Genomic DNA, 17,280 nt, shown 5'->3' with positions numbered 1-17,280 from the left:
AAAGTCCAACGATCCTTTTAACAAACCCGAAACTCCGCCCCCCGGTGTTACCTTATATCTGGACCGGGTGGTGAGCCTTTTAGTTCCTAGAGCAACGGCATTTAACTGGCTCACCGAAGTTTTAAGTTTTATTTACCCGTGTTTCATCACGAATACTCTTAATTTGACGTCAAATCATGGGTAAGTATTTCACAGTCAATTTATGTTCAAGTAATATTAGATAAGCGAATTTGTGGATGTGTAGATATTATAAGACGTCAGCGTAGTGCTGTGGGTGGGCTAGTTAGCCAGCCAGCTAATGTTTGGAAGTAAACCAGCCAACGTAGAGGGATGAAAGCAGTTGAGCAGTTTTATTTACTTCGTGCATTGACTTTACTTCTTTACATGTTTGATTTATTTATGTGTGTAGAGGATTATGTTAGCGAGAGTGCGTTGCTGATAACGTATATTGTTTAGCTTGAAGCCAGCAGCTATCTGACGGAAGCCTTTTTGTGCGAACACTGACGTGTCGTAACGCTGCAGTGGTTTAATATCTATTGGCCAGATGTTTTCTAGGTCATGTAATTACAACTTCAATGATGTTTTCATGCAGCAAATGTTATTATTTATTTTATTTATTTTTTTTTAGAAAAAGTATCAAATAATAGTAATATGGGAGACGCTTATTTCTAAAAAGGCCAAGTTTCAAATGTTTTGTCATGTCCCCTGTACTTGTCCCTTCTCTTTTATAAGTATTTTAGTTTTTCCCTCATGATACTGTATCTATAAGTATTTTAGTTTTTTTTTTACCTCATGATACTGTATCTAAGTATTTTAGTTTTTTACCTCATGATACTGTATCTCTCTATAAGTATTTTAGTTTTTTTTTTTTCCCTCATGATACTGTATCTCTCTATAAGTATTTTAGTTTTTTTCCTCATGATACTGTATCTCTCTATAAGTATTTTAGTTTTTTTCCTCATGATACTGTATCTCTCTGCAGCGGTGAACACAGGCACGTCTCTGGTGCTGTCCAGTCTGCTGTCAGTGCTGGTGTTTGCTGGGATGCAGATGTTCAGTAAACAGCTGGGCTCTACTGAATGGCTCACCATCTTGGGAGGTTTCCTGGGCTCAGTCCTCTTCATCTGCTCCCTAACCGTATCCTTTGGGTGACGTCGAGGATTGAACTGCTTTAACCCACAGTGTAAATCATTAAACTATGAGGTTGTTCAGTATTTTATAGGGCTGCAACTAACAATGATTGTTTTTTTTGGGTTTTTTTTATCAAATTGTTATGTCTGTATAAATGTGAGAAATGGTGAAAAAAAAAAAAAAAAACACTGGAGCTGCAGCCTAAAATGTCTTGTTTTGTCCTGACCAACAGTTCACAACCAAAAAAATACTCAGTTCAGTATTGTAGTGGACTAAAAGAACTGGACATTTCATAAGGTGGAATCAGTGAATTTGAGCATTTATTTAATTAAAAAGGGGCTCAGGGTGATGAATTAACTCTAAAAATAGCTAGCAAGTAACTCTTTATTAGTCAACGTGTGGAATAATCATTGCACTCTAGTGTTTTATTTTTGTTCGCATATATGTTTGTGAAATGAACCTCCAATGCTATTGTCTTAAATTCTCCAGCATCTGATTTTCTGCCTAACCTGATTTCTCTTAGTAACCTGTATCTTTGTGTGTGTGTGTGTGCATACAGCTAATGTGCAGATACAGGAGCGCTCCTCCTTAACTTTTATTCTCAGGCATTTAATAATCTGGAAAACCTGGTTTTTGGGAAAGGATTCCAAGCCAAGATATTCCCAGAGAGTAAGTGTCTCTTTTGTGCTTACGTGATGTTTAACTTAATATAATTTGCTGATTCAACTGTCAGCTCAGCTTACTCTTGAGACAGCAGCATTGTTGATCAGTAAAGCATATTCAGAAGTCACTCTTCCAGCCTCTTCTAAATCGAAGTTTACACTTTTAATGCACAGTCGTTCAATTATTTAACATCCAATCTTATTACAAGTGTGTGCATTTTAATTGTTATAAACCCATAATATTAGTTGTCTTGATGATTTATTTAGGCTGTACTCCTCACTGATCAAGTATCATTGTTCTTTCAATTTCCAGTTCTCTTGTGTCTGTGCCTGTCACTGTTTGCCTCGGGTCTGGTACACCGTGTCTGTGTCACCACATGGTAAGTGCCTCTTCCACCGAACACGCATACCTTCTTCAGCTTCATGCTACATGGTTAAAGGTCACCTCTAAATGTATTTTATTTATTTACTTACCGGTTACCGGTATTGGGAGTAACTTGCATGTAAAGTCGTTGTGTAAATACATTACATAATAAATGTAATTGTAATCCTTCACAGTCACTGAGATGTACAGTATGTATTTAAATTACAGTTACTATTCAAAATATTTTTGTTTACAAAGGGGTTGCATCCAAATATATTGTTTTTGGTTAAAAGCTTTGATCTATAATATATTGATTCTGTTGCTTTGCATCCCTTCGCTGCAAGGAATTCTTTCTGTCTGTGTTTAGAAATGCGGCATTCATTTGACAATATGCCATTACATTTAAGCGTTATTATTGATTGGTACTCTTGTTTGAACTGCTCTGCCTGTCATCTGCCAATCAAATCAATGTGCTTCGCTCTAAGCAACTACGCCAAGGCGTTTGGCCAGGTCGTCGACAGGAACGCTTTACTGCTGGAAATTCCGAATTTATTTTTATTTTGAAATCGGAAAATGTCTCTGTCACTTGAAATAAAGTTCTTCCCACCTACCATATTATTTTTGTGGGTTCAAGACTTTTTTGAACCTGTACATGACTTCAGAATTTTCTCTAGATAAAAAGAGTATTGAGGAACCAGTGAAGCCAACCCTGTTTATAGCTCTATCGTTACTGAACATGGAGTTGGGCTCAGGTTATGGGAACACTTTTCCTTTATTGCAGTTGTGTAATTTGTTTTGATGGTTTAGATCTAAATTAAGTTATAGTTAAGACATTTTTAAGTTTCACAGTAGTCAGTGTTAAGTACATTTGTGGGATTCACATTGCCTAATTCAATTTATTTTGTTATTGACTAATTTAAAATATTTGTTGGAAAGAAAGAAATAAACAAAATACAAAATCTAATGTAATAACTTGGATTACATTGAAATAATTAAAAAGGTTACATGTCTTTTTTGAGAAGGTGACTTGTAATCTGTAACCTATTACATTTCAAAAGTTAACCTTCTTTTCCTTTCTTTCTTTCCAGCCTGATATTCTCCCTCTTCGCCGTGTACTACATCAACAAAGTGTCTGCTGCCCTCTACCAAGCATCGGTACCTGCAGTAGCACCAGCCAAGACTGCCAGCAAGGGCAAACGGAAGAACTGATCAATCATTTTCATCACACTTGCATCTATTCAATACGACCAACGTGCCAGGTCATTGTAATACACCTGTTTTTGTCGGTTACTTCTTAAATCCATGACCCCAGGTTGCTTCCTCGGCCAGCAGGTTTTAAATTTGGTTTGGGAGAATTATTTAAGAAGTGATTATTTCATTTACTACAAACTTATAATGGTTATATTGCCATAGCATTGTTTATTTTTTTTTATTTTTTTTACCGTGATCCCAAATTTGAATCATAAAGAAATGTCCCTGATAGATGTCAAGCCTTAAAATACATAGCTAAACAGAACTCTACATTCCATTTATCCCCTCCCCCCCCCCCCCCCCCCCCTCAAGCTGGTTGCAAAGAGATTTGTACATCTGTTCATTCATCGCCACATCAAGTGGCTTTTTTTTGTGCAAGCCATTTTGTAATTAAATTTTGTGAAATACTTTAAAAATGTTGTTCTTCTGTGAAACATTGTTCAGTTTGGTGTGATAACACCTGTTTTACATCCATTAACAGACCAGGTATATCAGAAATTGTGTAAATGTAATGCACACCTAATTCTCTACTTGTTGATTTTTATGCAGAAAATATTGACAGGTGTTTGTTTAGAGCCGATATGACTACCAACTGTTATAAGGAACGGGCACAATGGTCAATCTTGTCTTCTCGAGGTGATCAAAAATAATTAGAAACAGGTTTTTATATTAAATATGTATTACATTTTTTACATATTTATTTGTTTTAATTGAAATGTGTCTTTTAAAAGGGGAAGGAGATGCATAAAGTTTATAGTGAAAGCACTGAGAAATAATCTCAAAGGCCAAGTTGAGTTTCATGTTGAGAAAAACTTTGTGCAAAATGGCTATTACAGTGTTAAAAGTGTGTCCCATTTAAAAGCTCTGGACTTCTTCTGTGTGGGGAAATGTGGGCGGGGACGGTGTTTGCCTCGCTGCCTCCCTCCCTCTCACTTCCATCATGTTGGGCGTTGCCTAGACAAGCATAAATTCTTGAAAAAACTTTCAGTGAGCCCCAGCAGTCTTCACTCGAGCTCAGCCGTCAGTTTGCACTTCTTCTCGACCTGATAAGGTAATTTTAGTCATTTTAACACTTAATTATCTGGTTTAATTGCTTTTTAAAATGTGTTTAAGCATGTTAATCCAAGTTTCTCCAACTAGTTTGAGTCTTGTAGACTACATGCATTGAAGTTTCTTTAAATCCTCATGTTGCTGTAGGGTGGGGTCAGGCGGTGTTGAAGCAATATGTGCTATTTCCTCGTTGTTTTTTTTCCAAAACCCAACCCGAAAAGTGTCTGTGGAAGCCATGAACATTTTTTTTATTGGTAGCCAGGAAAAGGATGTCTGGCCAAAGAATTTGCTTTCAGTGCCAGTAAAACCCAACTCCCACATCTGTGTTTGTTTTGGATACAGTACTGTAACCTAGTGCCTAACTGCAACATTACCAGAGTGAATGTAGCAATCTTTCAGTGTTGATCACTATAGTAAAAAAGTAATAGATAATCAAGTTATTTATATGGTGGCTGTTTTTAAATTGTAAGTGGTCTAGTTGCTGGGTATGACTATTTATGCTGATTTGTAAAATGTTATTTTCATAATAACAACTCTTTTCCCCTTTCAGAACCCATTTCTGCAGCCATGGCAAGTTTAGAGAAATCCATGGAGAACATCTTGTTGATATTTGACCGCTATGCCAAAGAAAGTGGAAATAAAAAGACCTTAAACAAGAAAGAATTGAAAAAACTAATTGAGAATGAGTTGCCCACCTTTATGATGGTAAGGATCTCTTGTCAAAACTGATTTCTATCTGCCGTACCGGTGAAAGTCTTTCTATAAATCATTCAGCCTGCTTTAGTTTTGCACCCTGAAATTAACTCTATTTCATTGCCAGGGAAACCCTGATGCTGTTAGAAATATCATGAAGGATCTGGACCAAAACAAAGATGATGAGTTGGACTTTGAAGAATTTCTACCCTTCATCACAGGCCTCTTACTCGCCTGTGAGAAGTATCGCTCCACGCTCAGCAAGAAGGGCGGGAAGTGATGGGCAGATTGAGGGAAAATGTCGTTGATTTTGTGCTTTTTAAAGTAAGAGGAATTTGTATCACAAACATGTGCCATATTTACAAGTAAAAAGAACATCTGACAAGATTTCACTGGTTTGTCTGGTTGGTTTAAAATCCTTGATGATGATGTCTGCTGGTTGCATGAAGTGTTATACTCTAAACGTGATAACTGATTTCTTGAACACATGGAACTAATTTCGTCTAGAGACGTTCGCTCAACACCAAAAAAAAATCCTGCCAAATACTCAGTGTACTAATGACTTCACATCTGATACGCATCATTTCTCCCAGCTGAAGCAGAACTTTTTAAACAGAGTGAAAATGGCTTGTTTGAACTGTGCTGGTAGCAGATGTGTGTTCTTGGCCTGAACTCTGGTGCAGCACATGCCTGTATGTCATGTGTTCATGAGTTAAACTAGGGTTGTGCCAAATATCAGTCGAGACTTTTAAAGTTAAAAATAAAACATGCTTCTTGTACCACTAGCGATATTTCTTATGTGTAAGGCAAAGCTTCAATTAAAGTATCCGTATTTCAGTGCACAAAAGTACTATCAGGAAACAAGATTTAACTTTGAGTAAATTGAAATAAGAGAGGTGACAATCTTGATGTATTGCTTGGTTTAAAGCATTTAGATTCAGAAATTGAACACTCTTTTGTACTTGAAGTGTTTTCTTACAAGTTAAGTTTAACTATTTAAGATAATTTGTTGAAAATGATACTCTATTTCACTTCATTTTGGTTTGGTTTGGCATGTTTTGATTTGACCACAAGATGGTGCTAAAATATTTGCAGCCATGATAGATAGCAGTCCAAGTGACACAGATGATGGCAAGATTACTAAATGGTGTAATTATCCAGGAAGGTTCTTTATGTGATGTTTGAAGATGTATTACAATCGTTGAGGTTTGATTGAGCATCCAGCTGAATGAGTAAAGACATTTATAAAATGAGTTAATATTCATGTAGGCAGTCTCCTTTAAAATGTTGAAACATAACCCAAATACATTGTCAGTTTAATCACAGTTTTTCCATGTGTAAATTGTGACTGCTGAAAAATATCTATTTAGAGTTGACTCTGCAGAGGACATCTGCAGCCCCGTGACAGTTATTTAAATTTTCTTTCATTTCACAATTATTTTCTTCTATTTCATTGTTATTGAGGCCTCTGTGCTCCAGGGAACCTCAAAGCTTTAGAGATTGTTTATACCCTTGAGTGATCTGTGCCTTGCCACAGTTTATTGCAGAGACTTCCTTGCACTTCATGGCTTTGTTTTTACATTAAAGGGTCTGAAAATGACACTTTCTTTTTTTATATAAATTTGCAAATATATAAAAAAAAAAAGATGTTTTCACTTCGTCATTATAAGTTATTAAATGTAGATTAAATCTACAGGACAAAAGATAAGGAGGTCAAAATATTTTCAGATGCGACCGTATCTTTAATAAATCTACCTTTACCTTTACTAACTTTAAACACTGACTTCCAATACAAGATGATTAAATACATTTTAAAAAGTGAGTTTCAAAGCTATTTATGTGTAATAGGCTTTTTAAAAATAGTGTTCATTTCCATGGTGTGCACCAGGGAAAAGGCGCAGGGCCTCTCCAGCAGTGAAACTGTAATGCATATCCCAGCCACCAGACTGGCAAGATACACTTTTTTGTAATTAACAACACATGATACTTTGTCTCTATTTTCTTTTCCTCCCCTGCAAAGGGAATCCGATAGCATTCATGAAGTGAAAGTGATATCACCTAAGTGAAGAGAGCGAACTGACCTATAAAGGGAACCTGGCAGGGGGCAAGAGAGAGGAGGAAAATGCTGCCTTTCTGCTGCCTGGGAACAGAGGAGTGGAAAATGGAGAATGAGTTATACAACAGTCGCACAGAATGAACTGACATGACTTGTGACAGAATCCAACATGTTCAAACACAGTCAAAACACTCTCACTGGCATATTTTGAGCCTCATTATCCAGACTTGTAACTGCTGCTGTGTTTATTTCGTTCAGTTGAATTAAAGTAGAGCACTCACAGATACACTTAGCTTGACTTTAACCCTCGTGTTGTCCTCGGGTCAAAATGACCCGCAGCTGTGTTCAACCAAGTTCTATTTTATTTCTATATTTTCATATTTTTTGGGATCGTTGGTGACAAGTATGCTGTGAGGGTTTCTTTAAACCCAAAAAAAAATCCCCAAAAATATAAAAATATAGAAATAAAATAGAACTTGGTTGAACACAGCTGCGGGTCATTTTGACCCAAGGACAACACGAGGGTGTCGTCCTTGGGTCAAAGAATAGCTGAATAGCTGAATAAAGTATTCACTTAGATCTGTTCACCCATCACAGATCAAAGGTATAAACATGCACCCAATAGTGTATTCAACACTATTCTAATAGGACTAAAAACTAAAATACACGTTTAAAACTGTCAGTTTTTGCTAAAATGGATTTCTTGGCGGTTTCAAGTTAAAAAGACAGATTTTTAACACTTGAATGGTGGCTTGAGCAGTGGGTTTTGATCGTCACATCACTGCAGCTATTTGAAGAACATCTGAAGCATTGCAAAAATGAAATGAAATACAGACCTATTTTCATTATCCCAGTAGGGGACACTCATTGACATAATGTGTCCCCATAATGTAACCCCCAGTTACAACATTATACTAACTTTAGGTTTTACGCTAACCTAAACCTAATTTCAACCCTAAAACTAAGTCTTAACCATCAAAAACTTTGGTCCCCACAATGACAGAAATCCCCATGGTTCAGTGTGCATTCAGGTTAAAGTTCCCTCAGGGATATAAAAGCACCCCCCACCCCCCGCCCCACACACACAAAACCCACTCATTGTAAACTTTCCACTTTTTCTGACATATTTTCTTCAAAAGGCTATACTGAGCGGTTTGAAAGAAACCTATTTTCTTTCCTTAGATGAATGTCAACAAGTGAACCATTTCCTGCGTACACAAACATAAATATTGTCCTTCGACAAAATGTTTTAATCTTTACAGCACTGTTTAAGCTTTCATGAATGGAGTAGGGAAGTACCAGGGCATGACTCATTGCTGGCGTGGGTGTGGTTGGAAACATACCTCGGTGTGTGTGTCAGACAGCCTGCCCACTCTTTAAGAGGAGGCTTTGCCCCTAAGTCTAAAAGCAGTCTCAACTGGGACCAAACTGGTGAACACAGACGTGATCGCTCTTCACCTGGTGAACGCAAACTCGAAGGTGAGTACTGATGAAAAGCAGGATGCGGGGGGAGAGTTTTGTCGTAGAGAAAATGGTAGCATTTAATCCACACAATGAGGATAGCAGCTGCAAAACAGCCTTTAATGATGAAATAGAAGAAATGGTGAAATTATTAGTAATTTGAAACTGAAGTATTTCATGTTATTTACAATTTTAATCAGTGATACTGCAAACACAGGTACCTCTGAGCATTTGAACTACTGCACAGTTTACTTTGAACTACTGACTTTTATATCTTATGCTTGAGCATAAACATTTGTCTTTTAACATATGTCTCAAACTACTATCAATGCTCTTAATAAGGTTTGACCACACAATGCCTGTACATATTACTTTCTGTTCATCCTGTATGTTATAAGGGTATTTTCTCCTGCCTTTCTGTTAATCACTCTCAATCAATTACAATCTCTTTTTCCACCGACAGCCATGGCACGTCTGGATCAGGTCATTACAAACATTGTGGACATATTTCTGGAGTATGCTGATGATGAAGGCAAGAAATGCAAGTTGAACAAAGATGAGCTCAAGAAGGTGTTGGAACAAGAAATACAAAGCCCTGAGTTAAAAGTAAGCATGATATTAACATGTATTTATAAAAAAAAGGAAAAAAAGAAAAAAAAAAAAAGGAAGAAGCTGCTTCTTCGCAATGCAAATGCATTTTTGTTTGTTAATGCTGTTCTTTAACTGTAAACTTGTATTCTCCAGAGTGAAATCAATGCAGGTGACATTGAGGAAGCCATGGCTCATCTGGATAAAAACCATGATGGTGAGGTGAACTTCCGTGAATTTTGTCGGTGTGTGAGTGACCTCGCCAAAAGCTACTACCAAAAGAAGACAGGCAAGGGGGGCAAGAGAGGCAAGGGCAAACAACCAGAGGTTGAACAAGAAGAAACTACAAACCCTTAAAATGTTTGTAGCACCATGTATTTAAAAATATATTCTATATATGACACATACAGTATGTACGTGTACTGCAAATATGTGACACTGCCGACTCTGAAAACAGGTGCTGTGCAAATCCTTTGTGTTTTAAACTGGAAACTTCTTTGAAAAAGAGTATGTATTTGAAAAGAAGTTTCCAGTCCATACTGGTAAAAGATGAATAAAAACCTATAAAGTTTGAATTGCCTCTGGCTTCCTCTTTTGCTTATGACAATCACTGCATTTGTAGGTGCTGAGTCTGGTGTCCTTTCAGGAAACAAGCGCAGACTCATCAAACATTTAACAGACATCACTCGCTGCGTTCTCCAGTGCACATATCGCTGTCAGTCCCTCCCAAGTTAAAATGATTGTGTTGTCCACCCTTATTAACTGAAAGTCTGACACAAGTTAAAATGTTTACTGATTAGATCATTTATATGTCATTCATTTGTTTCAAGCCACATTTGTGAATAAATTTGTGCATCCCTTATTCATCAAGATGAATGATCTAAATAATGTCTATCCTCATCTGACAGATATTAAACATTTTTAAATGAAGAATTTCTAAACGCCTTAATGTCCACTGACATAACAGCCATTTACGTAAACAAAACAGAAGCACAATGTTTTTGTTTCCATATCAATGGCTGACGTCTTTCATAGAATTGATTTTTGTTGTCCATTAATTCCTTCAACAATTTGAGTGGCTATTATGAGATAACAATATAGTCAAAACAGGTTGTGCAGGTGTACCATACCCAAAGCAGCATATCAAAAGAATTTAAGCTTCACGGCTTTGTGCCAAAACACAGCCTACCACCTGATCCTGTAATTGGTTAGCCAACAAAAAGATTGGAACGTGTAACTTGTGCGTTACGAAAGTTGTTCCTGATTTTGATGTATGAGGTGTAAAATCTTAAAATGTGTCGTTATCAACCTTCATTTTAACCCAAAACATCAATAGGTAATGACAAATGTTTTATTCACAAGGATAAAGTTTGTTTAATAGATCGGTTAACTGATTCAAATGTTTCTTCCCCACTTCCTAGTGCAGAGTCACACCCTTTAAGCAGGTGCCATGTTAACTGCCTGCAGATATGACTATAACTGAATTCTCCCTGTTGCCTGCCAGGTGGAGCCACTTGTACCGTGTATCTTTGCTAGATATAAGCATGTGCCAGAAACACTTGACCCTAAACAAGTATACTGGGATGTAATCCGCTGTTTCAAAATTAAAATATATTTTAGAAGGTTTCTATGAACATAATAATACTGTTTGTAGATCTATTTTGACAATGTAATTTCTTGTGCAAGGGACCCCCAAATTACCAGCTTCAGAAGGAAGGCTTTACCTGTTGTATAACTAAACTGTAAGAATAAATGAGCAGCAGTCAGACCACTGGAGGACAGGGAGCGTCACTGGCTGTGTCACTCAGACAGGTCTATTTTTTCCCCTCTCTTTTCATTTGTGAGTGTATGTGTTGGAAATCCACATGAAGCTTTGGCCAGTACAAGCAAACTAAAGACAACACACCTGGTATGATGTCTACGAGCCAATCAAGACTTGGTATAAAGGGTGTGAAAAGTTCAACTGTCATGTATGTAGATCAAGACATGGTATGAAATAAAGCTAACTTGTTTTTTCTTCTTCACTCAGAAAGACTCAATCTCAATTCACAGTGGCGTTATGGCTCAATGTTCATTACAAACAAAAATAGGAGGCACTCTGGCTTTGTTTGTGTGGTTGTCTTTGTTTATGGAGTTTTTATGTCAGAGTTGTTTGTAAATAGAGAAAAGGTACTATTCAGTATTATTAACCTGTAATCAGTTAACACTTTGATAGTCAGTTGGGTTCACTTGTTGCCAGCGGTCTGTCACAAAGTTTGAATAACTCTTGCTCTGCTCAGAGGATGATCACTATTATGGAGGAATATCATCAGAGATGTGTCCATGTTATCTCTAATGAGACTAAACTGTTCTTAAACTATGTTTTTAATTGAGTCTAGTGACTTTGACATGTTGACTTACTCTTAGACAAGAGCTGCTGCAGGCTGGCATAAAGAAATTAACGATGAGAATGGTGGCCTTGTGTTTGTGAGAGCACCTGCAGTCAGTACAGGTTTTGTAGGTTTGTTTTGTGTTAGTTATTTGCCTAAAGCAGTAATGGTGACAATGCTAAACACATATATCACATACTGTATGTCATGTATGAATGAGAAGCCTTTTGCAGTATTCTTTATGGAAGCCACCGGTTAATTAAAAACATGGTAAAAAGTTTAACATGCTCATAAAAGGTCAAAATTTAGAGATTAAAGGGAGGAAATGATAAACAAAATAACAGTCAACATTATTTTGAAGAATAATCTTAGAAAAGAAAAGTTGAAAAGTAGCTAAATTGATTAAGCCTCATTTTGACTTTGAGCATTTCTACTTTATTGTGACAAAATTTTATGGAAAAGAAGAAAGGATGTTTAGTTTTTATCTGGCTTCCTTATTTGCAGTCTTTATGAGAAGCTAAAAAAAAACCTACCTAAAAAAAAAATAAAAAAAATAAAAAAAAATTCCCCTCGGGGATTAATAAAGTATATACCTACCTACCTACATAAAAAAAAAAAATCATAAACATGTCACAAATTAATTAATTGAAAACAAAGGTATATAAATGGAGTAGAATGAAATATGCAGTATAAAACACTAAATCGTTTTTGTGATTCAGGTGAGCTTTTCTGTTACTAAATATAATAAACACCAAATACATTTATGTGCGGTATAAAACCTTGACTCGATGTCACATCTAAACATAAAATCATAAAAGTAATCATAAAAGACCTAAACTTTTTGTCTTTTTGTTCCAGTGAAATATATCGGAAGGAATCTTACAAGCAAAACCAGTTTGATTACAACTATCAAATATTTAAAACCTTACAGTAAAAATACGTGACTGTAACTGGAATTTCCTTCTGGATTGATTGATTGTTCAGGTGTTGATTTGTCTCTGTATAGTTTCACTGGTATAATGTTTGATTTGTTTTAACATATCAAATTGTTATTCAACTAAATTCAATTTGATCTATATTGCACCAAATCACAAAAACAAGTCATCCCAAGGCACTCAGCATAGTGAAGTCCTTTCAACATAACCTTAAAACATTATAGTAAGTTTTTCATGATGTCATTTTTGTGGACTCGCGGTTCAAATTAATATGATGTCTAATCATGTTGAAATTAGAAAAATCGTTACAGCCATGGTTTACGCATGACACCTTGGGTTGAGTCATTACCAAAATTTAGATGAGAGTTCAACCCAGACAAACCTGCACAACATCTAGCAGCACAAACATTTGGTTGCAGAGGGAATACAGCAGAAAATATATATCTATATCTATATCTTTATATTTATATATATACACATATATGTGTATGTATAGCCTGCATATAAACACATAAATTAACCCTAATCCCTAATTTTATAAGATTTTTTGATATGGCGTACTTCCCTTAGCACTCTCATATATTAGTGCTCTTACATGTTATTACATTGACTAATGTACTTAAATTTTTGACGGGGTACTCAAATCGTACACTGCAGATCTGCACTTACCAGTGACAAGACTGCATTACCGGCAAAAATATCTGCTGGTTTAAATTATTTTTAGCCCTAATCTTAATCCTAGCCCTAACCCTCTAACCCTCTAACCCTAACCCTCTAATCTTTAACCATAACCCTAATCCCCACCTTCACCCTCTAATCCCAACCATCCAGAATTTCATGAAAACGTCATGAACATTTATTTTGTCCAAAATTTCATAAAAACGTCATACCACGGTATGTGGTCCAAAATTTCATGAAAACATCATGAAATAATTTTAACCCTAATCCTAAACTAAAAAAAGACAGCTGCTTAATAAAACTGGACAATTCTAGGTATGTATGTGAGTGGGAATGACTGACAACCCGTCTAGGAGTCACCTTGCCATTTGCTTAGTCTGAACTCGGATATGCTGCAGTCCCCCAGGGTCGTGCATGAGATAAGCGAGTATTGATAGATGGACGCAAATAATTAACAAATAAAAAAGTTAAAATATTTAAATACTTGTGAATCCGTAGAATTCACAAGTATAGAACGTAGAACGAGCAAAGATACATGTGTATATTGTAGGCACACGTTATAAGCAGATACACACAAAAACACATGGCTTTGATCTTTGGTCAACATTGTTGGGCTGTTCACTGTAGATTTCCCTTTACTCTGACATACATTACAAACATTTTCTGCACCTTGTAGCTTCTCAATGAAAAGAAGGATTTCCTTCCTTAGATTGTCTACTCCACCCGCTAAAAAAACAGCTCACATGTCAATGTAAACACAAACACATATGCACAAAAGCAATGTTTTACAATGCAAACATGAATCTGTCTAAAGATTTACATTACAGTGTTTCTAAAAATCTAAGTTCACTTTTTGTTCACATTAAGTTATTATAAGGCCTTTAGGTGTTTGTTTTTCTTGTTATTACTGAAAATTAATATCACTCTTTTTCTCCAGCTACCGCTATGGCTCGTTTGGAACAGGTCATTAAAAACCTTGTGGACATGTATATGGAGTATGGAGCCGGTGGCAAGTTAAGCAAGGAAGCATTTGAAAATTTGATGGAAAAATAAATTCAAGACGCTGAGATAAAAGTGAGACACATATTCAATGTACATGATATAGTTATGTGCAAGCACATCCATACATAACACATGTACCTGTTCTCCTACCTTACTACTGCTGTTATTAAACTACTTATTACTCTAACTAAATATTGTTACCTGCAATAATGTGTTCTCCAGGCTAAACTCAGTGAAATTGACTCTGGCAAAGCCATGGAAAAGCTGGACAGGAATGGAAAGATGGAAAGATCAACATCAGAGAGTTCATGAAATGTGTGGGTTTTATGGCCAGATGCCACCTTCACATGAAGACAGGCAAAGATAGAGACTAAACAGAAGATCAGCTGTAAAGCCCTAAAAAAAAAAAAATGTGTAAACAATAATGGTCGATGTGAAGCTACACACTATGAATCTGTGTAAACAGTTTTCTTTAAGGTAGTGTCCATTCAATACTGGGAAAATGAAATAAAAACTTTGAGGTTACATTTGATGTTGGCTTTATTATCTGTTTATTACAATCACTGCATGTGTAGTAATATTCAATGTGTTTGCAGTAGAGGGAAACTATAAGCAGTCATATGAGTGGAGCTTTTGCCAATTATATTATCATATTATTGGCCATTTAAGCTGTGTGTTTTCACACACATTGTATGTAACTGTTAAAACTGAAAGGTATACTTTTTTAACATGAAAGCCCCTAGAAGTCAATAATTGGTCTTCATTACTGACTGCAGAAGCAAAGCTAACTCCATAATTTTATGACCATAAATTACCCCTCTAATGCTTATTCTGCACAGACACATATACATCTTTAACAGCAGAGGTCACGACAGAAAATTAAATGAAGTGAATGCACATTTTACTCTGCCTGTCACTTGTAAACTTCCCCTGTCTGTATTGAACGCATGCATTCTGGTCATTTTCAGTTTGTAACTCATAGTAGGACTCAGAGCTAAATCTGTCAGCGAAGAAGGTAATTAAACTGCAGAATGTGGCGAAAAGCTCCGGGTGGCTGTGTTTTGTCGGTGTCATGTAAAGTAAAATGGATGACACTAATCTGTGGCAGTAATAATTTAGTATACTGAGCTGATCATTTACATACATCTGATACCATTTTTGCAATAAGATATGCATTAGAAAGACTACCTCAAAGCTTTTCACTACTAATGCGTTACATTATCTGCTTGAGGGAAGTTTCTCCTGCCAGATTTTGCCACATCTTCTGGATGTCACTTTACTGCTGTCAAAGTTTAAAACTCGTCCTTTTTCTGCTGCAGTCAGCTGCCATTTTATATTGTCAGATCGATGTAATAGTACCCTTCCCAAATCACCTGCCATTTATCAGAATCAGTGTCCAAATCTCCATCCACCGACCTCATCAAGAGTTTCACCACCACAAGTGTTCAGTCTCATCTAATTCACTAAATTACAGGCAAAAATTACTGGTTGCAGAATTAACTAATTTAATGATGCTTAGTTGAAAATATTTGCTGTGATTGCTGCAGGATATGCAGTTACTGAATGTGGAAGAAGAAAATTCGACTAAGATCCGCAAATTCTGTAAAATGTCTTAATGAAATGCTGCAAAACGTTGCTTTACCGACAGTGTGTTGGATTTCCGAGAGAATATTGTCAATATCAGTGCCAGCATACAGTAGGAATTTGAATGCAACATTTTTAGGCAAAACAATATGCATTTGACTTAAATAGTTAACATGTATTATGTAAGGCTACTATGGTTTCTGTTAAAACCATATAAAACTCAAAATGTTGTTTCAAAAGATTTACAGACATGCACTAAGGTTAAAAAAAAAACAACAACTAAGAATTGAAAATTATTGAGTGAAGCCAGTTTATGACAGTGTGTGAAAATGCTGACCCAAAGCATCTGAAAAGAAACAACCTGTGAAGTGATCAGGCAGGCAGATTATGAAATGATAAAAAGTAGCTGTGAATTGTTTTGGAAAAATGCAGATTTACCTTCCACACCAAACTACCAATTTGCTTCTTTGTTGTTTCACCCATGTGATCATGTCTCTTGTTTAAATCCAGTTGGCCCTAAATACCCCTGGGCTAAGCAAAACAACAATGTTTTCTTGTTCCAGACACCATGTGTAGTCTCACGGAGTCAGTTACTTTCCTCAAGGAAACCTTCGATAAGTATGTTGGAGACAAAGAGACTTTGACCAAGCGAGACCTGGTTCAAATGCTCCGCAATGAGGTCCCTGGGGCAGAAATAAGTAGAAAAGATGTTGTACTGCCGCAACAAAGAGCTGTACAAATACAAAAAATCCTCCTGTCTGCCGTTTATTAGGCCTTGAAGAAAGCTGATGTGGACAAGTACTTCAGCTCGCTGGATGAAGATGGTGACGGTGTTGTCGACTTCAAGGAGTTTGTTGTTTTTGTAGTAACCCTCACCATGCTCTGTGAGATGTGCTAGATTTGGCCACATTAATTCAAATCATTCTTGCCTTATGTGATGTGCGCTAAATGAAAATGCTGTCATAATCCTGTGTTCTGTAAAGGAGAATTTTGTTAAAAACAACCAGATTAAACAGAGATGACTGAACACGCTTGAAGAATGTGAAATGTTCTGACAGGAGTGTGCATTTGTGTATGTGAATGTCAGAAATAACTGATAGAGAAACAAAATGATATAAATTCACACTTTGAAATGTGTCGTCTGTGTTTCTCGAAAAAAATAACACAAAACATCAAAAACAACACAAGAACTGCATATTTATAAAAACAGGAATGCTTTTCAAATCATCTTTGAAAACATGATATTCCTTTACAAATAACAGGCTTAATTAATACAGCGTCCTCTTTCCACCTTGAAGTTCCCGGCCGAATCTGTTGTTAAAATGCAACCTGATGCCATTTTCACGTCATCTCAAGAAAAAGACATCAAGAAAACTTTGTTAAACACACTGATTAATCATATATGCAATAATATGTAAGCCTGGGGGTCTTGAAATGTGCTGACATGAGTGTATAT

The 17,280-nt window shown here is 36.3% G+C and overlaps 3 protein-coding genes across 3 annotated transcripts; all 3 read left to right on the top strand.

Moving 5' to 3' along the window:
• Positions 1–48: 48 nt before the first annotated feature.
• Positions 49–3,824, top strand: krtcap2 (keratinocyte associated protein 2). Its single transcript, XM_069142749.1, has 5 exons — positions 49–180; positions 983–1,137; positions 1,737–1,800; positions 2,107–2,173; positions 3,246–3,824. Exons 1-5 carry the CDS (start codon positions 177–179, stop codon positions 3,364–3,366), a joined length of 411 nt encoding a protein of 136 aa, XP_068998850.1. The 5' UTR covers positions 49–176; the 3' UTR covers positions 3,367–3,824.
• An 85-nt stretch (positions 3,825–3,909) lies between these two features.
• Positions 3,910–5,538, top strand: LOC138194201 (protein S100-P-like). The gene is made up of 3 exons (XM_069142750.1): positions 3,910–4,459; positions 5,009–5,163; positions 5,279–5,538. The coding sequence occupies exons 2-3, from the start codon at positions 5,026–5,028 to the stop codon at positions 5,429–5,431; spliced, it is 291 nt and encodes a 96-aa protein (XP_068998851.1). The 5' UTR covers positions 3,910–4,459; positions 5,009–5,025; the 3' UTR covers positions 5,432–5,538.
• A 3,595-nt stretch (positions 5,539–9,133) lies between these two features.
• Positions 9,134–16,763, top strand: LOC138191568 (ictacalcin-like). The gene is made up of 4 exons (XM_069138462.1): positions 9,134–9,274; positions 9,413–9,473; positions 16,388–16,533; positions 16,606–16,763. The coding sequence occupies exons 1-4, from the start codon at positions 9,134–9,136 to the stop codon at positions 16,720–16,722; spliced, it is 465 nt and encodes a 154-aa protein (XP_068994563.1). The 3' UTR covers positions 16,723–16,763.
• The last annotated feature ends 517 nt before the right edge of the window (positions 16,764–17,280 follow it).

This window comes from Embiotoca jacksoni, unplaced genomic scaffold, assembly GCF_022577435.1.
Source record: "Embiotoca jacksoni isolate LCO1_2020_lvr unplaced genomic scaffold, fEmbJac1.0.p SCAF_11, whole genome shotgun sequence".
NCBI lineage: Eukaryota > Metazoa > Chordata > Actinopteri > Embiotocidae > Embiotoca > Embiotoca jacksoni.
Note: the sequence above shows the minus strand (reverse complement) of the source record. Positions and strands in the feature narration are given on the sequence as shown.

Excerpts from the sequence above, each read along its gene's own strand:
- krtcap2 (XM_069142749.1), top strand. Across the intron at positions 1,801-2,106 it reads AGCCAAGATATTCCCAGAGA|TTCTCTTGTGTCTGTGCCTG; the intron begins GTAAGTGTCTCT and ends TTCAATTTCCAG. Across the intron at positions 2,174-3,245 it reads CGTGTCTGTGTCACCACATG|CCTGATATTCTCCCTCTTCG; the intron begins GTAAGTGCCTCT and ends CTTTCTTTCCAG.
- LOC138194201 (XM_069142750.1), top strand. The coding sequence starts at position 5,026 with ATGGCAAGTTTAGAGAAATCCATGGAGAACATCTTGTTGATATTTGAC. Across the intron at positions 5,164-5,278 it reads AGTTGCCCACCTTTATGATG|GGAAACCCTGATGCTGTTAG; the intron begins GTAAGGATCTCT and ends TTTCATTGCCAG.
- LOC138191568 (XM_069138462.1), top strand. The coding sequence starts at position 9,134 with ATGGCACGTCTGGATCAGGTCATTACAAACATTGTGGACATATTTCTG. Across the intron at positions 9,275-9,412 it reads TACAAAGCCCTGAGTTAAAA|AGTGAAATCAATGCAGGTGA; the intron begins GTAAGCATGATA and ends TGTATTCTCCAG. Across the intron at positions 16,534-16,605 it reads CAGAAATAAGTAGAAAAGAT|AAAGCTGATGTGGACAAGTA; the intron begins GTTGTACTGCCG and ends TAGGCCTTGAAG.